The 24,143-nt window shown below is 37.1% G+C and overlaps 1 protein-coding gene across 4 annotated transcripts in view; it reads right to left on the reverse strand.

The window, feature by feature from the left end:
- GNAL (G protein subunit alpha L) overlaps positions 1–24,143 on the reverse strand; it is a 200,614-nt gene that overhangs the window by 110,256 nt on the left and 66,215 nt on the right. Inside the window, exons 1-5 of one of the 4 annotated variants that reach the window (XM_026094347.2) lie at positions 17,047–17,168; positions 16,403–16,781; positions 16,014–16,086; positions 15,123–15,177; positions 14,824–14,943 (exon numbers count right to left, since the gene is read on the reverse strand). In XM_026094347.2, the coding sequence (XP_025950132.1) occupies positions 14,824–14,943; positions 15,123–15,177; positions 16,014–16,086; positions 16,403–16,541 (387 nt within the window). In that variant the 5' untranslated portion in view covers positions 16,542–16,781; positions 17,047–17,168. The other 3 variants (XM_064507183.1, XM_026094346.2, XM_064507182.1) reach the window with 3 other exon arrangements.

Below are 24,143 nucleotides of genomic sequence, written 5' to 3' on the forward strand. Positions count from 1 at the left end.
CATAGGCATCTCAAAACAGTAACTGAATTCGAACTTCAGCCAGCGAAATGCCTTCCAGTTTTGACACCCACTTCAGGTCCCATCAAAAACCCACCCATCCAATGCTGGGAGAAACAGTCCGGAAATAGCATGCGTTGACTGAACTCAGCCAGTCAATAAGTACCACAAACAAAAAGCGCTCAGAGTAAATGAGCACTCTCGCTAGAAATGAATGCCTGGAATTCCCGCCGCGCTCTAGCTGACTGTCCGAGGTGGGATTTTCTCCCAATTACATCCTCAAATTCCATACAGCAGCCCTTCATAAACTGCTTAACTAACATTTTGTTTTAACTTTCCCTTTTGGTGTCTGGAGGCATGCAAAACAATACGTTCTTACAAAAAATAACCACCTAATTATAATAGTTGCAGAGATTTTTTCTATTCTCTTTCTCTTTTTTTTTTTTTAAGGAAAGGGAAGAAGAAAATGAAAAGAACACTGTGATTTATTGCCTAGCTTGTAACTCTGGTTTCCCCCCAGAATTCAAAAACCTAAAATTTAGGTATAAAACATGCCCACATCATGTAAGCATGGGTCAGCTTTGCCTGTCTGTGATAAGCACATTGTATACGCATATGTGCGATAAGCACAACTCTCCTAATGATTGTGGAACCAAAAAATAATGATATGCCTTTCAATGTGACCATTCTTTAAATTAGCAATATTGAAAGATGTATGCCATCATTTTTTCTACTTAAATCCACTCTATCAGAAAGGCAGAGAACAACCGATAATAAGAAAAAGAAATGGGAGTTGCTTCCCCTTTCTACGTAATTTGTTTTAATGAGCAGCAGAACAACTGAAACCTGATTACCTATGATCTGTGTCCGTTTTTTTAAATCTCTCACTCAGCAAAATCACTAGCTTTGCCATAGCTATGCTTTCAAGGTTGTCATATCAAGACAGATGTGCAACACGCACATGCTGAACAGCCTGCAGACTGTCAAGGATGGCACTAACCGCAGGACTTAGATATGCACTTCCTTACTGCTATAGCTGGGGGCTGTCACCAGGGCTTCAAAGCTATTCACCTGCCACACTTGACCTGCAGAGCTTTCCTTCTAATGCCACAGACTTGAGATAAATTTGTTTTATTCTTCAAGTCCTTCATTTTTTTTCCATGGGCTTGAGGGCCTTCAGCTAATAGCCTACAAACTGGATTTTTCACCCTACTGTAAGCCATCTGATGGGGTGGTTCTTGAAATGGTAACATTAGAAATTTGTACATAAATAAGTTACACAATATCTTATACATAAATACGTGTGTGTGTACCACCGCACGCATGTACAAGAACAAAAACTCTTGTGTGCTACTTTTAACTGGAAGTTCCTGATGTATGCTCTTTGGTCTTTTTAACCTTTAGAGTAAATATTCCTAACAGCATTACTTCCCCTAACCACCATTTCTGCTTTCAGGAAAGCAAATCTTAGGCTCTGCCTGATTAGGTGATGTATGCATGATTTTCCACCAGATAAATAGAATCCCCTGAATACTGCAGGATTTAGATTTAAAATAATCACTATATTTAACTGGAAGCACAAACTAGTCTAGTATACTCTGTACTATAATCTACTGCATTGTCTGAATGGCACCCTGGAGGATCACATGCTCTTAAGAGGAATTATCATGTCCTTTTACACAAAAACAGATAACTAATACAGTCTCTAAATAAATTCAAGAGATGATTATAGAAACTTATTTTAATTTTGGGAAAGAAGGCCCAAGGGCTTTCCACCAACATACCAATAGGATCTTTGTGAACAGTGAGAAGAGAGGCAAAAGTGACAGACCAATTTATAGGAGCTCAGGTCTTCCAAAGTTTTCTAGATTTTCAAAAGTTTTAAACTTCTGCAGGTGCTTCATGTCTCTGAAAATACAGCCATAAATACCTGAAACCGGTCACTCCTATCCACAATGTATTTATGAGAGCATGTTCCCTAAAATCACTGATGTAGAATATCTAAAATATATGGGCTGTCAAACAAAACAGAAGAGAAAAATTCTCTTCCCAAGTTCATTTCCTTCCTCTGAAAAGATAGTCCCAAGAAAATATGACTACAGCTTTTTAAATATTAAAAATTGTATTCTTCTCCCTTTCCTCTCCAACCTGGAGTGTTCTCTTCCCAAAAGTAAACAAACCCAGGTTTCTTAGTAACTTTTAAGTTCTTTAAACTGTTACAATAGCTGAAAATTGAAACAGATTTGAGTTATACTCCTTACAGCATACAACTCACAATGATTAACAGAGAAAATACGAAGGACAGAGAAAAACAGTGGTTTCAAAATGAAGAAAAGCCAATCTGAAGAAGCATTTTAACAGTAAGAGAAGTCTTCTCTAGTAGCCACTCCCTACTATTTCTGCTCCTTTTATCATAATCTACAACTCTTTTTCCCACAAACCACAAGTGCTGAATCATGTTATACCTAAATTGACATAAAAATAACAAAATTCTGCTACTTGCAGCATTTCCCCAAGGGACATCAAAAAGTTCAAAACATTTTCTCTCAGTGACACATAGCATTAGGAACTGCAAGAGAAAAAAAGTGGTATCTTGGTATTTTTAAATATCATATTTCTATAATGAGAAGGCTTCTAAACAGTGGCCTTTTCTGCTAAATCAGGCAAATTGTAAGGAATGATTAAGGAATGATAAGCAGATTTGAAAGCACTAAAGTCCTTCTTGATACTGTAAACATTGCCTCTCCAAAATCAGGCTTAAGACCAATTTCTTTTCCATTTTCAGAACAAAAATAAAGCGTGTTCTCCTTCTGCATAGAAGGAAATATTAGTCATGGTAGATAATTTTAAAGAATGCATAAAGGATACGTGGCAACATGGCAAAAGAGAAGACATGTTACTGCACATGAAAAGATAAAACAATTGAATTCAATGGATTTTTTTGAATAAGCTAGCCAAAAAACATAAAACAACTCTGAAAATACCAGAAAGGAATATGGAAAATTGTCACTCATAGTATCCTTTGAGCTCTGCTGATGTTGCTACACAGACCTTCACACATTCATAACTCTTAACACTCTTAACGGCAACTGTGTCCATGTTCTCTTGGAACTATTACCTATTAAAATATAATTCTATAAAAATATCAACTTAGTGTCCACAAAAGCAAACAATATTGGGAATTATTAGAAAAGGACTAGGGAATGAAAAACAAAACATAATGCTACTGTGTAAATCCGCAACATACCTACACCTTGAATACTGTATATAGTTCTGGCCTCTCATTGCAAATATGGTCTACTAAAACCAGAAGAAATATGGAAAGGCGACAAGGACAATCAAAGATCTGGAACAATCCCTGTGAGAGAATCAATTAAACAGACTAAGTAAGACTCTTTAAGCCAGAGGATAAATATTCGGAGGGTTATGATATGTAATGATGGACAACATGGAAAAGATGAGGTATTTCTATTCCTAATAGAAGAATCAAGGAATATTAGCAGGTAGCTAGCAATAATAAAAACATCAATCAAGTGGTACTTCCCCATATGACACATACTTAAACCGCAGAACTTGCTACCACAACTGTTGATACTGAAAGTTTTAAAAAGAAAAGAGAGAGAGGAATTCCTAGAAGAAAAATCCAAATACAAAAGCACTCATTCAACAAATACCTCGGCCACAAATCTATGGAGGCTAGGAGACTATATGTGGGCAATACTACTATATGCTTGCCCTGTTCTTGTACTCTTTCTTTAGTTCCACTATTGGCCACTATCACAGATGAGATTCTGTGCTAAATGAACCTGTGATCTGAGCTGGTACAGCTGTTCTTATGGTTTTATCGAGCTGTGCAAATCAATTTAAGGCAAATCATCTAAGATTCTGTGCATGAAACCTTTCCTTCTGCGCAGAAAGTTATGCTGGTGCAGCCTACTGTTCAGTAAGCCTTTTAAAGATACTATTATTATTAAAAAAACACAATATGAAAATGAATCACAGTGATTATTGAAAAGACCTACTGTTCACAGCTTAATAACATCCAGAGAACTGTCACTTCTCTGAAAAAGATTCTGCTTATTTCAAGTTTTGTGCCAATCTCTAACCTACACAACTTTTCCCACCCCCAAGAAATCCATAAAACTGCTCAACAACTTCCCAAATATATATCTAACACGGTGAAATGATTAGCTTGTTTTGTTTTTGACTAAAATAAAACTGAAAGTATTTGTGATTTTGATATTAATATCACTGCATAACTGGGAGTTCAGCTGCATGAATGTGCTAACAGTACACTAGCAATGTATTTAGGTCCACATATATGCATATATCTATGTATCTGCAAATTGAACCCTAGGGAATGTAGGATTTTAGAATGAACTCACTTTTTGTGGAACATCATACTTCATGCCAGGCTTACATTGATCAGGGATAGGAATGAAAACCCGCTCTGCACAATTTAAGGCCAAGAACAAAATTTAATCCCTTATTTCCCCTCAAAACAGTGAAAATTCTCTGCAGTGTGGATGGCTGGTTTTCAGAAACATCATAAACTGTCTTCTTCTACTAATGTGATTTTTAATCCACAACATTTTTATTAATTAAGATTTCTGACTCATGAATTCCCTAATGAATAACCCCTTTGGTCCATAATAGATCCACACTGTTGTTTTTAGTTGTGACATTCAGATGAATTTTTACTTTGCCTGTGTTAAAATCTTGGGAAAAATCTAGCAGACAACAGCAGAGATTAAAAATGATAATTCTAGGAGTGGAAAAACAAAAGCTCTACTATTTAATTAAAAGTATGTTATCCTAAATATGTAAATCCATTCTTTTTGAAAGGAACAGGCAACACTGATGTAGGAAGCACAAGCTAAAGTTTAAGTTAAAGGACACCTGCCTTTGCCAGAAAGAAGATTCTCACTTGAGTATTTAAGGCTACCAAATCCTGCCATGAAGCCTCATTCTCCTGTGATACCTGCTAGAAATCAGATAATTAATGATGTGGTTTTGGCAACAAGTGGAGATACCTGACCTCTTCCTCTCTCTAATGATAAAATAAAATATGCGACCATATATATTTGTAGCATAGATTTGTTATTTGTATTTCTCATCTGTCTTTTCTTTTTGGGTCAGGTCATGAACTTGAGGAAAAGCTTTCTTACAGTACATATGCGCTTGCCCACAGCCTCCATCAAATGCACTCTGGCCTTGACTGACAGGTTCTGCTGTCATTAGGGGTCAGCTTCAGGCTTGTAGGCAAGGGAAGGGGCAGCTAGTTGTCTGCATAGAGGGAAGGGCAGTATGAATCCAGCCGTGAGGTTACACTTTTCCCTATTTTGCTTAACCATTTTTTTCCTCTTGTTTTCCTGCCTGACAGTTCTTAAATTTAATATTATTTAGCTCATATCAAAGAAAGTATGTGGGTGTATGTTAAGAAAAGAATGATCTGCACAGCTCTGTCACTTAACATCCTATGGAAGTGAGGGTGGACGTGATGAAAAAGCATTCACTAAATTAACACAGATAAGAGGGCTTGCATATCTGTAGCCTATTTTATCCTGCTAAACAATTTCACAGTTCAAACAGTGGGATAATTATTTGCATTAAAATATGTTTAAATCCTCCTGACAGCAATAAGAAAACTCAAATGGAATGAACTGGCAGAAGTGTCAGAAAACATTGACTTTTAAAAGATTTAAAAGGCAAAGTTCATCTCTAATGTCTGCGTAACAGATATAAATTCCAATATTCTTCTTGCCTAAGGATAAATATCCTCTCAAAACATCCAACATAGGTTTTTAAAACAAATACTAGTAGATTAATTACAAGAGTGCACTTTAAACCAACCAAAATTTATCTACTGATTTAAAGTAAGAAGGCATAATCTGCATGCTTCAAATGATAGCTGGCAGGCTTACAACTAGATGTAGCTCTGTTCCAAGAAATTATTACAAGACCTTCCAAAGCAAAAGACAATACAAACTGAAAACTGTATGGAACAAATTACATCCTCCCTTTGACTCTCTTTTAAGAGAAGGTCCTAGAACTTGACTAAAACACTTCCATTGAATCTCTTAAGAACAGAAAGGCAACCAAAATGAAAGCTGTAGCAGAACAAAATCATAGACATGTTTTGCAAACTTTAGCAATAACTGCAAATGTGTATTGTCCCTCACCTTTCTTCTGCTTTAGAGTCCTATTAACATCATAAAAAGCTGCTTAGATACTCAACAATTTTTTTAATTTTAATAATTTATTAACAATTCAATAAATTATTTAATAATAATTTTAAATTTAATAATTTTAAATTTTAATAATTTATATATTTCAACTTATTTTCTTCATACTCTGTGAGGTATACATGCAGTCTTCAGTTCATACGTTTATCTTGTTCTCTATTCCCCAACTCAGGTTGTTACCTTCTACAAGCAAAATATCCTGTCCATTGATATAGACTGCATCTACATTAAAAGGTAATTCATTACTGACAATAGGTACAGGCAATGGAGGAAGGTAAGCAAGTGATGCAAAAAAAGTAGCAAAGGTCTAAGCCAGCAACGTTCGACACTTTCAGCAACTGAAGTTAAAATCTCACCACATACCAAAGACACAGCAAGCAGTTCAGATTTATGGCTGCTGTGCAGATGAACACCCCCTTCTTTGAAACTCTAAGGACCTTCTTATTATTCTTAATGAGTAGGTGATATCCTTTGTTCCACAGATCGCCACAGGGTTCAGTGAGAGTCAACATGCATATAATGATTTATCCTTGATCTATACATTTTTGATCATGCCCACCGAAGTCAAAAGAAAAATCCTCCCTGACACATTACTTTTAGAGCATTCAAAACAGCAAAAGCAGTACCTCAACCTGCCATTTTTGGCTTAAGAGATTAAAAGAATTAATTGAGAATGAAGACAATTGTGAAACGTACTCTGCTATGCTCAGCTTTTCTCTGGTTCTGACGGAAAATCTGTTTTAATGTAGTTTATAAATAATGACAATTCATTAAACATTTTACTATTCTTCCTCTGGAAACTGTCACTTGTAGGAGTTGCAAAGTCCTCGTCCTGAGACTAACTGGATAGCGTATCTTCATTAACAGTGTGGTTACCCTTCACATGTCCCTACATTTAGTTTCATTATAATTCAGTTTGCTTTACACATAAGGGAACAAACAAATGAAGTTCTTTGAAAGCACTTTTAAATGCATGTTAAACCTTAATAAACTAAATTAATTTGTAATTAAATCTTCTATAGATTTCAATGCATTTCAATGTAAGTGCTAAAAATCGCAAGAATTTCTTTCCTGTTTCTTCTTTCAAGGAAAAATGGGGATCGAGATTAGTCTTTTATTCTGGACAGGCTATCACCTCTCCTCCACCTATCTAGTGCACAATGCTCCTCCTTCAGCTGCTTTTCACCACCCTACCATCTGAAGAGAAGAAGGACTGCTGCCACCTGCATACTACAGAACAGCTTATGAAATATATGAATACCTAAGCAGCAGCCACAAGAGTTTGCCAGGTAATACAAAACAGCAGCCCGCAAAAGCAAGCAAATTTTTAAAAAAGCAATTTGCTCCACAGATCAGTGGCCAATATAAAGAAAGCACAGCCTTTAACCTATCACTTCCATCTTTCTTTAATTATTGTTTAAGAATAGGGCATACACTAAGAAATAACTGATGAATAAAAATACTGCAAAGCTCCAGAAGGATCTTGTAATATATTTTTGGTAATGTGAAGAAAATCAGTCACTCCTACTTAAAATGATAATTTATTAGTCTTCCAATTGCCATCATATCAAACATCCAGATTTAGGGAAAAAAATACTTTTATCCATTTGAAGTGCTACAGAAGTGTATAAAGTTTTCAGCTAAAATTGTTGCAACAAGACAGAATGTGAAATTGATTATTGTATCAATTGTATTCTATTACCACAGTATTTGACTGGATACTGGCTTGACTTTCAAAAGCCCCCAACTAATTTGTATTCATGGGCACAAAATCCTAAGTAGTATCAGTAAATGTCAGGAATTTTGGAGACTACGTAAGTAATGTATGTTTTAGTTACCTGCAATAATAAATGAAAACATCTTTTCAATTTCACAGTGAAAGCCTCTGTGTTACTGTGATAATAAATAAAGTAGGTTGGATAAAGTGTGAATACCACTCCACTATCTGGGCAATCAGATTCACAATGTAAGATAGCAAACATTTAATTCAGTGCTACTCTGATAATGTAATAGTGAATGCAACACCAAGTTTAGGTAGAAAGATTTTTTTCTTTGGCACTTGTTCATAAGACTTCCTCAAACGATTGTCTTGTCAGACTGAGACTGATTATTTTACATTGGAAGCTATGCAAAAATATATTCTAAAAAAGGGAAAAGTATATGGAGATTGTGAACCTTTTCTGTATATTTCAACTTTGAATCCATTCTTAAAAATATTGAAATAGGAAGACCTAGAAACAAACACAGAATTTTATGCCCTTCTTTTTACTTTTTTTTTTTTTGTTGAACATATCTTACATTTATTAACTGTGGCTCATTTATAATTACGCATGTGACTTTCTATGGCTCCCAATCTCAGAATTTCTACTGTTAACTGCTGGGGGCCCAAGTAGCTCCCCAAGTTCCTTTCCGGGGACACAAACTTATTTATTTATTTATCACCAGTATAAATTGCTAACAGATGTGCTTAAGTGAATTTCTAATATTAATTCTTCTTATTAGGCCTGAGGGGAGGAACAAAAGTGTTGCTTTACTTTTATTAAACAGAGCTAGCAGTGTTTTACTAAAGCAAAAACCTCATTGTGTCTTGACGCTTGAACATAATACCTTCATCTCAAAAAGAGCCCCCCCCCCGCAACACAAAGCATGTATTTGAAGAAAGAAATCTTCAGCCTCACAGAAGAGTTATACTTTACACAAACAACTCCAATTTTAACCCCCAGGTGTCTTTTCTAGTAAGAACTGAGTATTTATTAAAGAGTAAAACCAAAAAATTCAAATAAAATCATCACAGAATTTTATATTTTTACAGTTCCTGTATGCACTATCATATTTTTTTCAGAATTGCCCCACATATGTTTCTAACATGATTCTAGTTCAGTTCTACATCTTTTAAAATTTACAGTATGGTTAAAATAACTTTTAATTATTTCTGAAAGCACTAATGGATTGATTGATCCATTACCAGTGAACTTAATGCTTACAAAGAGTAAGAACTAAATAACATGCAAAGTTGCAGTATATTCTTGATCTCATGTGTGAAATGTTTATAATTTTGTCTTTTAACATTGACTAATCTGAGCATTAGGGACTCAGCTTGCTGATTTAATGGAAACTAGACATGACTACACTAAATCTGTAGGCAAACAGGAATTTCATAACAGGGCAAAGATATCACCACGCATCAGCAGAATCTTCTCTTAACATGAAATGTTCAACTTCAGTATCCGCTTTTAATTAATTGTTAGTGTGTAGCACAAAAACAAGCACTACCACAACAAAGAAATTTAATCTGTTACATAATTGCTACTTTTCCCCAATATCCACTACTTTTCAATACCAGTCCTCTTGACAATATTAACCTTTGTGTGAAGACTGAAGAGATGCCAACAACTGCATTAGCATAAGCAGTATTTTCCACTGTCCTTCTTTGACAGCCTTCTTCATTAGTTTTTGAAGTGTTATTAATTCAGGGTAGTAATAACATTGTTGGATCTATATAATCTAATCATTATCTGGCCTTCTAGATCCTTTCCACATTTGTGAAAATAAGAACAAAAGAACAACTACCAGTTTGCATTTTAGAACTTGAAAAAGGCAAATGACTTGATTTGTAAAAGTCTACTTGATTTTCAAAAGTTAATTTTGACTTGAAACTGTAGTAATGCTAAGTATTATGACCACAGGTAAGTGTCAAAACTTGTGGCCCTTCATCCTAACCAAAACAGTAAATGAACCCATAAAGTAAAAATCTAAACGGGGGGAAAAAAAAAACAAGCAAACAAACCAAGCCATTTGTCTGGCAATATTCACTGTATTTTTCTCTTTAGTTTTATGACATTTTCCTGTAAAACATGGTATATCTTCACACTCCTGAGAAATGTGGAAATACTGCAAGTTATTTGGAAAACCAAAAATGTAAGACAATGTTATTTTGCAACTCCTTTGGGCTACATCAAGTATGTATTACACGGAAACTTAAACGTGTTGTGGCCAAATAGGATACTAAAGCCACAGCATTAACTGTACAACCCAAATAAGTTTAACCATATACGAACCATATTTATCATGTTTTTGATCTTTTATTTAGGTATTTATTTGGGACAAATATTTTCCACAGCCAACCAGTACACTTCACTTGACCAACATTTCCAGTGACTTCAAACATTGAGACATACACTGTGTAAACCAGCAACCGCTAGGCATCAATATGAGTTTGAATTTGATTATTATGTTTAATAGGTATTTGAAATGCCTAAAGAAAGTCTACATGACTTCAAACCCTGACCACAAATATTTTTCTTTCTTTCTTCTGTCTTAAGATACTAATAAGTCTTGATTTTTAAGAAGAAAATGTGGAAGAAAATTAATGAAGTTGAACTCAAATGGCAATATCTAGAAAAGCAGAGCCAACCACAGAAAGAACATGTTAATCTAAAGCACTTTCCCTGTCAATGCGTACATTAACATTTCACTTTTAAAAGCTGAATTAAAGAGGTTATATGATTGATAAAATAGCTTAAGAAGTTATTTTTAAAGCTAGCATTCTAAAATCAGCACAAGGGACTACATTTGCACGATCCACTCTTTTATGAAGGTTTAACAAAATACTTTGGCTCTCCAATAATTTTCTTAACAAAGTAACATGGTCCTTCTGGTCCTCAACAGCTGCATGAAGCGTTCATATGTTTTCTACTAAGCAAATGATTCACGTTCACTGGCAACTAGGTAATACAGGAAAATGCCTGAATTATACAGTTTGGTTACAGTATGCAGCTAGTTGACTATCTGCCATATATATAAATATACACATATAACTGACATAACTGTTCAGATGTGCCTAATCTGACAGATAAATTATAAAAAAACTATTTAATTTGGCCAAATTTTTGACGAAGACAAAATTCAAATACGTCAATAAGGACAACTAAACTTGAGTAAACACATGCTTACATAATACACCGTGTTTTTCCACAGCTACTAGCATAATACGCCCTTAATATGTTCACTCTGTTTCACAAAGGACAAAATAAATCCCCATCAATAAAGGATTAAAAATGGCGCAGGTCAATTCCTGTTAACTTTAGCAAATATCAATCAACACTTTGCCAAAAATAATACAAAAAACCCTCTCCAATATACTGTGCATGCTTCTGTTTCAGTTTTAAAGCCCTTCTGCAGAATCCATCCTGGAATGTGGTGCTAAGATAATGTCTAAAGTACTTGTTAGATGAAAATTAATCTTGGTTCTTTTTATGAAGGAAGAAATTACAATGGACACATTCCTTATTCACGTTTATTAACTTCTTAAAAAAGCAAGGCTTAAATCTTATGATTTATATAATTTGACCATATCGGTCGCTTGAGCAGTTTTTGTAAAATGTACCACTAATACAGTCTTTAATAGAATTAATGAAAGGCAACATAAAAATCATAAAAGAAATCAAGGAAACTTTGCTTGCTTTTTAAATCTACCACATAAAACATCAAGTTAGCATTACTAAACCAAATTAAAGAATAAATTTTAATAAAAGGAAGTAAAAGTATTGGGACGGCACTCCACAGATACTTAAGGGAATATTAAGATGCTACAAAGAAAAAACTGTTTGTTTTAAAAATTGCATCACTACCAAAGAAAGATGTTCTGCTTACATTTTATAGAGCACAATGTAATTAAAATACCGACCAAACAAAACCCAAAATCCAAATCTAAATGTGAATCCCCTCCTCATTCAAGTTCTTGGAATTTCAGTCAAAAATTTTAATTAGAGTATGATTTCACCCATAGGAAATCAGTATTTTCAAATTCACGTATTTTAAAGCACAATTTTCACAATTAAATGTATATTAGTTAATTTGTATGCAATTTAAGTATGCATATCCAAGTATGCATATACCAAGTATTTGTGTCTCATGAGTGTTGGCTATATTGTGCCATCAGTGAAGTTTTTGTGTTTCATCAGGAATCTCTATTTAAAGACTCATGATACAGTGCAGTCATTTTACCACATTTGGCATCCAATTTGCTTGAAATGCATCTTCAACTAAAATAAATTCATTTTTAAGAGAAAGATTACATGACTAACATTATCCAGAAAATAACAGATCTGTAACACAAAAAGGACTATGTCTTTAATGGCTTATTAGCATCCATATTGTTAAAAATCCTAAAGTTATCTCTTTCTTCTTTCAAAGGAAGGGTAACATTTGTAATGTTTTAGAATATGCCAGAGTTTACCCCAGAGACAACACCTAAGCACTGACTAAGTCAGCAATTTTTCCTTTAAAACTATTTTTAAAGTACAGCTGAGAGAATAGCAAGTCCTGAATATATACTATTAAATACCGTATTGGTTTCCCTGCTTCAGAAGGCCTTATACCAGGTATTAATTAGAGAATCAGTAACGCTTAGAAAAGGATGCATAACTGCTTACTATCCACATATTTATTTTTATACTTGCACTTATTTAAAAATACGAAATGGGTCAAAAGGTATTTCAGCTGGGAGCATAATTTTACTTGAAGTTATCACTGACTTAAATTGGAGTACATCAATTTTACTTGAAGTTATCACTGACTTAAATTGGAGTACAATCAAGTCCTGAAGCACAATTTTTTTTCAATGTTTCTCACACATCTTCCTCGAAAGAAACATCATATTAAACCAAAAATAATTTTTAAAATTATGTAGTTAAACTACAGATTGTATGAACATTAAGCCTATGAATTGGGCAAAGAAAGAAGAAGGAGATATGTGAAAATGACTGATAAAATGTACCTACTTCTAAAGCAGCACTAGATTTTTCTTCTTTTCTTAAGCTTGTAACAACATTTCTTGTTTTAAATAAGACTAATACTTGACACCATTTCAAATAACGTGATAGTATTATTCAGAAATCCTACTAAATTCAAAAATAAAGTTATTCGTTGTTTAATTTTAAAGCAAAATGGATTTTGAATCCAGACCTAAAATGAAATATTACTTGCTTCAGAGTCCACAAGGTACCATTCTTCTTCTCCTCAAAGAAGTTTTTCCATTTTACAAATATCAAAAAGTCAAATTTGCACAGATATAGTCAACTTCTGTGAAGAAGAATAATTTTTGTAAAAAGACTAAGCTAAAATATTAACAGCTCTAGTCCTTTTGAAAATCTACTTTAATTTTCTTTCATCCCAGACACTCAAAAAAACCAGAGGTACTATACAGAATTGCAAAGGATATATGTCAGTATTTATTTTATCCAAACAAATAAGGGTCAAAATTTAAGAAAAATAAAACAAGCAACAAATGCCTCAGAATTCAAAAGCACATATAGGCCAAAAATTTCATGACAAACTCAGCTTCCATTTCTAAAAGGAGTTTTTCATTTTTACTAACTTACATATACCAATTGAGCAATTATGCAGTATGTGGGTGTACCTTACAGTCGTTTTCTTAACATCTGCATTCTGTGTTAAATTCTAACTGTACAAGATGTCTGATATTTTTTCTTTATCTTGAACCTTCAAAGTGGTAGGTTTACCAGAGGCAAAACCACACACCAGAGAATATGAGTCATATGATAAAGAAACATCTCTTCCCTTTCTCCCCCTTCCACCCTGAAGCGATAACAACCTAAAGACACTCTATTGTAAATGGCTTCTTCGGTAATATTGATAACATGAGCAACTCGTAATCATTTAGCCAATGAATGAAGATTTTTTTATTCCTTATTGTATCCATAACAAATTGCTCTTGATCATTTTAAGGCTAATTAAAAATTATGTTACTACAAAAATTAAATTCTTAATAATAATCAGAATGTCTATGTACTTGCTTTCATGTTAAGCATAAAAAATAAAACATACTACGCATGCTTCTATAAATGATAACATTAAAAGATAATCAAATCAAATGTAGGATGCCTACAAGCTAATCCAAATAACAACTCTAAGCTGACTACAAAACAGTAACCTCAACACAGAAACTGTTAGTTTTCTAATGATTCCATATCAAAAGATAGCAACATTCACATACAACTAAAATACTGCTCATGCCAACTGCATAAGAGAACTACAATAAATAGATGAGGAAGAAGGCACCTTACTTGACCATTGTTTACACGAGTTTCCACCATGAAATGCAGTAAGCACTGGAGTCACTCTACCCTTTCACTTCCTTTTATGCGCTTGTATATAGGTAGACTGTAACTCCTTAGACTGACATCCTGCATCTAATTACACGTAGGAAAATAGCCTTCAAACAAAGTCTTATCTGAAGTGTCAACATGTATAATCATACCAGAATTTTTTAAGAGTTGCACTAAATAATAGAAAAAAGAGCATTTAACATCAGCATCAGCAAATAAATTAGTAAAACATAAACATCAGCAAATAAATTATTAACAAAAAACCTCAGCAACACTAAAACAGGTGCAACCACCACAGTCTTGTAAGAAAGTTAACCTTGTGGCAATGCTGGCACAAAGCTCTTCTCATGAACATCTTCCAAAAAGCAGGAAAAAAAAATCATTTCACCAACCAAAGTGAGAGCTATGCATTCCCCCTTGAAATAGAGTAACACAATGGTTTCTATTCTTACCTGTGTATAGTCAAAGTCAGAAAGAGGAGCTATACTCTTGATGTAGTCCATTCGAAATTGGTTTTCTGGATTGGCCAATGGAACTGGGGGTATTAAAGTGCTCATAGCTGAAACTATAGTCTAGAATTGGATAAAACAAAAACAAGCACATTAATCTGGATAAAGCTAAGATACAGAATCAATAGAAGATAATCCAATCTGATCAGCAAAATGGGCTTTCTCTCCACACAATCTTAGCAAAATCCTTATTGTTTCCAGTACACCCAAGGATTTAAGAACAGTATAAAGAATGTTCTTACCACAATCGCATCTTTAACATTTTTCCGAATATCCAGTATTTTCTGTTTCTTTTCTCTGCATTAAAACAGAAATATTAACACTTTGATTTTTTCTTTCAAAGCAGTTCAAAGTCAGTTATATTATTTTACACTGACTGCTTCTTTATCTGCTCTCCAATCATTAAGACATACTAACTGAAAAGAACAGCAAGATAAATATATTTTTCCCCTTATCCCTTCTTTCACGTACTATGAAGAGCAATACACATTCACCCTTAATATACTGTTAAATAGCCACATCTGCAAAGTCTTCCCTGGTAGAACTTCAAGCCATTCTTTCATTTCTACAGCATGCTGCAAACATGCACTAAATTGATAATATACAGCTGAAAGGCAACAGATGTCTAGAATTAACACTATGGATTAACAATAAATTTAGGCAAAGAGTTCTTCAGGGGGAAATGATGTAGCCTCAGAATTCAGAATGATTTCTAACAAACGTTCAAAATTAGTTTCAGTTTTACACTAACCCCAATACCGGAAAAAGAGCAGCCACTGTCATCCTGAATATGACTTGACATGTATTTTTGTGTTACAGACAGATGCAATATTTAGTTATTTGCTTCTATGTAAAAAGTAGTCGCCATGTTGTTGCTACAGAGGGGCCTGTCAAGCGCTGCAGTAGCAACAGTGTAAAAATACTGTAAAGGGGCCAGAAAGAGAAAACGCAAATATACAATAGCAGTAATTTCCTTATTCCCTCTCCCCTTTCTCCCCTCCCTCCCCAGAAACGCAGTGTCAAGCCACCAAAACGCAGAGGGGATGAAGAGCAGAAATTCCCTAGCGTATCCTGCGCCAACCTGTTTCAAACAGTTAATGAAAAATAAGTCACAAAGTGTCAATAATCCTTACTCTGAATTGAATCCATTGACATGTAGGATTCTCATTTGTTTCACAATAGTGCTTTTTCCTGACTCACCAGCCCCTAAAAGAGAAAGAAGGAAAGGCAGAACATTGTGACACACGGTTCAGGCTTTTTATTTTTTCATTTTCTGGACACGGCACGCCAGCATCTCCCACCTCCGGCAGCATTTCTGTATGTATGCATCCATGTGGCTCACGCGCTGAGCTCTATCGGGGGACGTTTCCCACATTGCTCAATAAAGCAGCCTGCATTTTTCGTATCCAGCACGCACAGCACACACATCTAGCTTCTCCATTACACCCTCTCACCAAGGGTAGCTCAGGCAAGTGCCCCTCGCCGGCTCCCCTTCCCCCCACCTCTGCCCCCTCTTTCTTACCCAGCAGAAGCAAGCGATGTGTCGCTTTATAAGCCAGTCTCTCTTTCTGCAACTGCTTCTCTATTTTTTTGTTGGCTTCTCGCTGCGCTTTCTCATCGATACGCTGATCCTCCGTTTTGCTGTTGCCCAAACACCCCATAGCTGCTGCTTAGGATGGATGTCAAATTGCTGTCCTTATATATTTAGTATTTACAAGGGGGAGGGGGAAACGCAGAACGTAAGTCTTTATATCCTTATATCCCTGCGACGGTTTCTCTTCTCTTCTTCCCCCCGCTTGCTCAAATAAAATGGTCTCTGGTCGCCTTCTGATCAAAACAGAGTTTGTTTGTTTTTTTCCCCCAAAGAGATGCAAAGAGCAGCCGGCAGAGGTAATCGTTCCCTGGCAGGGAGGGGGTGGGGGGAAAAAGCTGTATAAAAATGTCTAACATGCAACGCGAGCGAGCGAAGGGCTCCTCCTGGAAACCAGCCTAATGCTGCTCTCCTCTCTCCCTCCCCACCACACACACAATCCCTATATTTCTCTGTAAAGGTCTATTTTTGTCTTTCTAACTCAGCACTGCCTCTTTCTGCGAGACCAGGAAACAGCCAAACTACAAACCCTACGGCCAGCGAAGAGAAAGGAACAAGGTAAAAGCTGGATCTACCTGGGCCGCGCGGGATTGCCGGGCCGGCGGCGAGGTTGGGCCCGGGGCTGTCCCGCTCGGCCCCGGGCAGGGGCCGGGGTCCGGCCACCCCCAGCAAACGGGGGCACCGCACCGCACCGCCGCCGGCGCTCGGCTCCGCGCAGCCCTGCGAGACCAGCGAGCACAGCTGCTGCAAAAACCTGGATCTGGCTTCTGGCTCGTGCTGGACGCCCATTGCGTTTTGGCCCCGCGATCCCAGCGCCGGGGCCGCTGCCCTGGAGAGTGGTGCGGGTCGCCCCGTCTGGGCTGAACGGCCCCATCGCCGGCCTTGCCCCAAAGGAGGGAATTCTGCCACGCGGATCCCGGGAGACCGGTCCGCGTTGGGCGCTCCTTTCCCAAACTGCTCAGCACGCACGGAAAAGCCTTGCTGCTGCCATAACGAAACGTGGCGCGTGGAACTTGGCACTTTCGGGGCAGAAACCCCAAATTGCACGCATCACCTAGAACACAGGGTCGCTACCTTTCCTGCTCCAGGGAGAAGAGTGTGGAACATACTTGTTCCACCAGGGCGGGAAAGTCAATCCAAGCCTGGCTAGATTCTGCCAACCATGCTGCCCAGAATCAGAAATATACCTGTATAAATATATGCACATCCTTCCACACACGTACATGTGCAATACACACACGTAAACATACACACATCGTGCTAACACACACACACACACACACGATCTGTTTCCACAGACTGTCACAGCAGCACATAAGTACGTGGTTTTTCCTTACGTTTTTCCTTCAAATATTCCAAACTGTACCGGCTGAACAGGAAAATGAAGCCCAGTAGCCTACAGGATTATTTAATCCAAACACAATAATGTATATGCTGATAATTACCACTAAAACAAATCTCCAAAGACAAGAAGCCACACGTTTGTTGTTTCATTTACCAACATTTTTAGGTCTCAAAATGAAACAGCAAACTAGACAAAATTATAGGTATTTCTCTTTGATGCAAATCTCCTCTCACCTTGCAAATTGGTATCTCGGTGCAAGCGCAATAATAAGGCACCTGGCTTTTTCTAAAATTCTTGCTCTTAAACCCTACTGCATAAACAGAAACTACATCCACTATTCAAATGTGGTTCCAGATTCACTGAGGCACAAGGGGCCTAAAAAAAAAAAGGATGGACACAGAACCTCTAAAGTCTGAAAACATCTTCACCTTCATGTCCAAATATAATTATTCACCCTGTATCCAGCATCCCATGCAGATTTTTGAGGAGGAATTAGTAATCATATTTTGATAGCAACATGTCTTAAATCCTGCTTCTGACCAAAATCGATGAGATTTACCACTGATTTCAATAAAAAAATATTTTTATCTAAAAAGACTAAGCTGTATGTCAAAAGAGATGTAGATGTTACAAACATAGGGATTTAAGGTTTTTTAAATTGCTCTCTCCCTTAGGCAGGAAGTGCTGGATCTAAGAGCAAGGAAGAGGAACTTGCACTGTCTCCTTTGAAAGCACACTGTAGGAAGGGGAAAATGGTAGTATCCAGAAGAGAAACAGACACTGCTCTACCTTTCAGTGCAGTATGGCAGGAATGGCAAGTGGATTTTTGCAGTAAGCATCTATTCAGCTCCTCCTTCTCCAAAAAAAAAAAAAAAAAAGAGTTTTCAGGAGATCCTATTGAACTCAAGTACCAGATACATATTCTTGTGGTACTGCTTGATCTCAAATCTGGAAGCTGTTTTATTTTCTTCCTTATAAAGACAGAATGAAGGGGCACTAAAGATAAAAATTGACAGAATCTGCCAGGACCAACTATGCATTTTTTAGTGTTACTGAACTGCATTTTTCAGGACAGACTGCTTTTTTTCTATTTACATTCTCCTGTTTGGAGGGGCAAAAACTTATTCAGATGCAGGTAGGTTTAGATGCACAGTTCAGCATAACTGCTATTTTTTGAGGCTGTCAGGCATGGGATACAAGATGAAAAGCTTTGGTGAAAAGCGCTCACACTTGCTCTGTGCTACAGCCCTATGAAGGCTCAAAACTGAACAGACTGCTAGGAATCACTAGCTAGGTCTGGATTTTCATAGTGCTTCAGTGTCGGAAGCCATAATTTATGATGCATAAGATGTGTGCAGCCAGATTTATTTCCTATTTAAATACCTCGGTTAGAGAACTAGGTCCCAAATCTGGCTGGTGTCAGTTGGCCCAAGGGGCTACATCTGTTTTATTTTTTTCCCCTCCTCTTCTCAGGATTTTTGCTCCCATATGTACGAACTTTTGGATTTTTTTGGTGTAGATTTGTTACCAGCTTTGATAAAAGAAAAGGCTCAGTGCCATTAAATAGGATTTGATGGGATCCTGGTATATCTTACTTTTACCTTTCTCCAAAAGAGAGAAAGTGTTCCTCATTTCCTCTCTCCCGCTCACAAACCCCATGACCCTTTTGGGTCTCTTCCTCCTAAGAAAAGATCAGCCAGTTCAAAAGTGACAGGCGTGAGCAACCTGCGCCCAGAAAAAACTTCTGGCTGTAATTACCTTCTCAACCCTCCCTTTGGTCTTCCCAAATGCAGCACTTCTCATCCAGGACACATTCAAAATTACAAAGTCCTAGAAACACTAGTAAACATGAGAGAAACTTTCATTCTCTTTCACTCAACTTTCACTGCAGCTCTTTTTTCGAGAGAAATCACAGCTATCACATGCATGTATGTATTCTCTGCACACAGACAAACCTGAACTCTGAGTATAACACAAATACAATACAACCCCTCCCTGTAAATGGTTTCCGCAATACTGCTTTACCAAACAAGCTTCTGGTACAAATCATACACGTGGATAAAAATAAAATCCTGGGCAAGGGAAAAGGAGATCCTTCCTGTTCCTCCCCTCTCTCCTCAGTCAACCAGCAAGGCATCCTCCTCAAGTTCCTGGTCCTCCTGAAAATAGGATATTTCACACTGCTTCTGCCATATCAGACCAGGCAACATATGTATACAGGTATACTTTTATACAGCTATATATGCATATATACATATATATACAAAATACACACTGAATGGGTATGTGTGCATGAAAATAAAATTGAGCTTCTCTTTTTCTGCTTTGTGCTCAAGCTTGATGGGGTCCCATTGTGAAACCTGGCGAGGAAGCACAAACCCTCCTGGTGGGAAACCAGAGACATCTTTATTTTTTGCTTTCTTTTACAGGTACTCACTTCGGGTTGCATTGGTCCTGAGCCTCAGTTTGAATGCTGGTGAGCTCAAGTCCCTTGTGTGGAGGCTATATTTGTGTATTTGAACAGAAGAAATCTGACAGCCCAGCTTAAGCTAAGTTCAGGGGAACAGTCATAACTGGATAGCCACTCCTGCCACAAGGTCACAGATTCGTTTCTCCTGCCCATTCTGTTTGGAGTAAAATGTCCCCAAACAGGAATAAAAACCCAGTGAGAATTAACAGGGAGAACCTGCAGATATCTCTCAAGAGACCCTATTGCTCCTTGCCCTTATCCAGAGCAGGCCTGATGCAGAGTTTTTTCTTGCAGACTTGAGGTGGCTCTGTAAAAACCATGCAGACCCTTTGCAGACCGTCTTCCCTTTGCACAGCCTCTACTGTGGCTTTGGATTTGTTTCTCAAAGAAGGAGCAAATGCAGAAACAGATGCAAATTAAAACTTAAGGGGGAGTTAAGAATGGGGAAAACGGATTCTTCTTGTTTGCCTTTCTGTCTTCATTCTTGCAGGGGTCTCTGACTTCATGCTGTCACTGTCCTAAAGCATGGGCACTACACTAGTTGGATAACACTGTGGTGACCAGAGCTGCTTCTGCCTAACTGAGCTCTCTTTTTCATGTAGTTGCACATCAGGATATGCAACTCTTACTACTACCTACTTCATTGTCAAACCATAGTCCGAAAAGAGAAAAATAAATCTGTATTTGCATAGGCATTCAAGAAAAAGAATTCTTTCTCTCTGGTAATAATGTCTTGGTAAGTTTGTTTCCCTGCAGATGTCAAATATTAACACAAAAGTACACACTCTCTGGAATGCTACGTTTGGATTTTTATAAGATACATGAACCAGGAACCAAAAAAATTATGACTCCGATCATATTAAAAATATTGACTATAGATCTAGCAAATACACAGCATTAGAACGTGTGCTGTGAATGTCATTCTGAACAATTTAACCTTTATCCTTTTGTATTTAAATCTGTGACCTCAAAAAGCCACTAAAAGAGCTTTGAGGGGAGCTATATTATTGAAAGAAGCAGTATGGGACAGAAGCCACAGAAGTCATGGTATGCATTTCCACAGCCGGTGCGGTCCTGAATCCTAACCAACTTTGTGTCCATGGATTAGGGTCAAGCCCACTGATGCAGCGAAGGGTCAGCAGGACACAACAAAGGGCATATTAAAGCTGTGAGTAGTTCCTCAGCTCCATGGCCCAGTTTTAGTGTCCCCATTCCCGTGCCACAGTTGGCAACAACCACCACATAACTCACCTGAGAAAGCAACGTACCGCTCTTCTTTTCCTCTCCCACAAAACACAGCCCTCTGTCTCTAAGAGGCCCTGAAGAGCACAGGCAAGCAGTAAAAGGGAGAAAGCAGATGGAGCAATGTGGTGGAAGAGTATGGAGTAAGAGTAATAGCGTATGAAGAGAAATAAAAGTTTTCCAGAGATAAAGTGCAGGTAGTTGCCCATCAAAATGAGGATAACAGACTTTTGCCCTGAGGAAGCATTTGTGAAGTAGAGGATTAGTTCCAAGAAGTGCTCTAGCAGACCAGACACTTTTTCGAAGCTGGCATTGTAAAGCATCAGGTGAAAAGCAGATTTACAGTATGATCTTGTTAAAGAGAGAGGACAATCCTCTTTCATTCAAGCTAGTTATTCCTCATCCAAGCTAAGTTATTCCTCATCCATGTCCTGCAATAAAAGAGAGGGAAAGGGGAATTTCTGCTCTGGCCATCCCAAACAGCTCAGAGTTTGAATTTATATACTCACTAGTAAGATAATTCACATGCTTATTACTTGTCTTTTCAAACTAGAAATCCCTTGCTATGAAGACAGACTCGCATGGCAGCATTGCACACAATTCCATCTGTTGGTACTGGAGACAGAAGTTGCTGATGGAAAATAAAAGAAATCCAGCAAGGGCCTAATAATATTTAATAGACTAAGTAACCTCATGTGGTTTATATATTATTACATATTACAATCAAATAACACTGTTAAACTAAGTAACACAGAAGCTTTTGCAATGAGCAAAAGGACAAGCTCTCATTTAATGAATTTGTGAGCCTCTGTTATGGGATAGGTTACACTGTTAGCAAAACAGGAGGCACACTCATGTCAGTATCCCCAGCTATGTGGGAAGTTTCACTTAGCTGCACACTCCAGGAGAAAACAGTTCCTTCTCTCCCCCACTTCTTAAACCTAATAAACAAAGTAATACATTCACATTTTGAAGAAAATTAGTTCTAACCAGTTGTACAGGAGAGTCTTCAAGATTAAAGAGATTTAAATGCAACAAAGCAAAGTATGCTGATATCTCCCTAATTTAGAAGAGAATTCACATAAGTCAGCTAGAATTATAGCTACAGTTGCTACTTTAAAAACCAGGGAAAAATCTATACAAGAGATATGCCCCAGATTCTCTGAAATATGTCAACCAACACCTTGCACAGCTGCACTGGTGAAGCCAAATCATTCATCCTCATTTTATAAAGGATTCTGTGTGTCACCCAGAATTTTGCATTTAACACTAAATGCTGAGGTTGATCATCATGATCTCCCTATTTGGCCAGGAAGCGGGGACACACTCTTGCAAGGCACTGAACATACACAAGATTTGCCTTAACCTCACCTTTAATTGAGGTACATGTTTCAGCAAAACATTCGCAGTCACAGCATGCCTGACTACACTCCTATTTATTAGACAACATTCTGCTGAGTTAGATTGTCTCCACATTTACCACAAACACATCTGATCTGTGATTTATTTGTGCTTGTGTTGTCTCTCTGTCTCAATATAAGAAGATGCACTTAATTTTTTTCATGGCTTTCTTAACCATTCTGCTTGAGAAATTTGGTTTCAGATATTCCATCAAATAACAGATTTTCAAAAAAGTAAGCCTACATAATTAAGCTACTAGCATTCAAATTCATAGTTTAACTTCAGTTCAAAAGCCTGTAGTAATGGTCAATGGTGTCCCTCAACAGCTCATTTTTACAAATAAACATGACCCTCTCGTACAACTATCTTTATATGAATGAAAGAATTCTGAAACTATTATCTAGTGACTGCACATTAATGCAATTCCAATACCCAGAAGTATGGGTTAGGTAATAGCAAATAAGTCCATTTCCTAACCCTGTTTAGGGATCTCAACATGTTACTACACACAACAGCCATCAGTAACAATTGGCTTCAGGAAATAATGTTGCCAAGATGTGTGTAGCCTCACTCCCTGATCTGTATCAATAACCCTTATTGCAGAAATACAGCCTTTGCTTGACTGCCTGAGTCTGGACTAGCAGCTCCAGATAAAACATCAAACCTTACTCAATAACCACATGGTGCTTTTATCCTCATCCATATATCTTTTCTTACCCTCTACATCTTCCTGTAACACATACTAGTTGAGTCATGTTCAGCTTGGCTTTTTGTGGTATAGATCTTAAGTTTGTTATAGGTATTTTGTGGCATGTGTGTGTAAAGCAGACGAACTTTTGGATTAAACAGCTATCAAATGTTTGCTTGCAATAGAGGAGACATGGTCTGATGACCCAAGTGGTCCTTTCCAAAACCAGGTTTATGTTGCAATTAAAGCTCTCTGCTTTCAAGACATGAAATTCTTTATTTTTCTGAACAAATAAAATAGATATATCTGGAAGACTGAAGAGATAGACCACTTGCAAGTTGGTATTTTATGAGTATTCCATCTGCATATATATCTTGGAGAGGGGAAAAAACAATCATAAGCATAGTGTGACCATTTCCTGGGAAATAAAGTCCCTACTACTCTCAAAATTACAAAGGTATTCCAAAGCAACCTTTCTAGAATGAGCTAATGAAATTCAAACCCATGTAATCTTATGGATCCTATT

Source organism: Dromaius novaehollandiae, chromosome 2 (genome assembly GCF_036370855.1).
Source record: "Dromaius novaehollandiae isolate bDroNov1 chromosome 2, bDroNov1.hap1, whole genome shotgun sequence".
Classification (NCBI taxonomy): Eukaryota; Metazoa; Chordata; class Aves; order Casuariiformes; family Dromaiidae; genus Dromaius; species Dromaius novaehollandiae.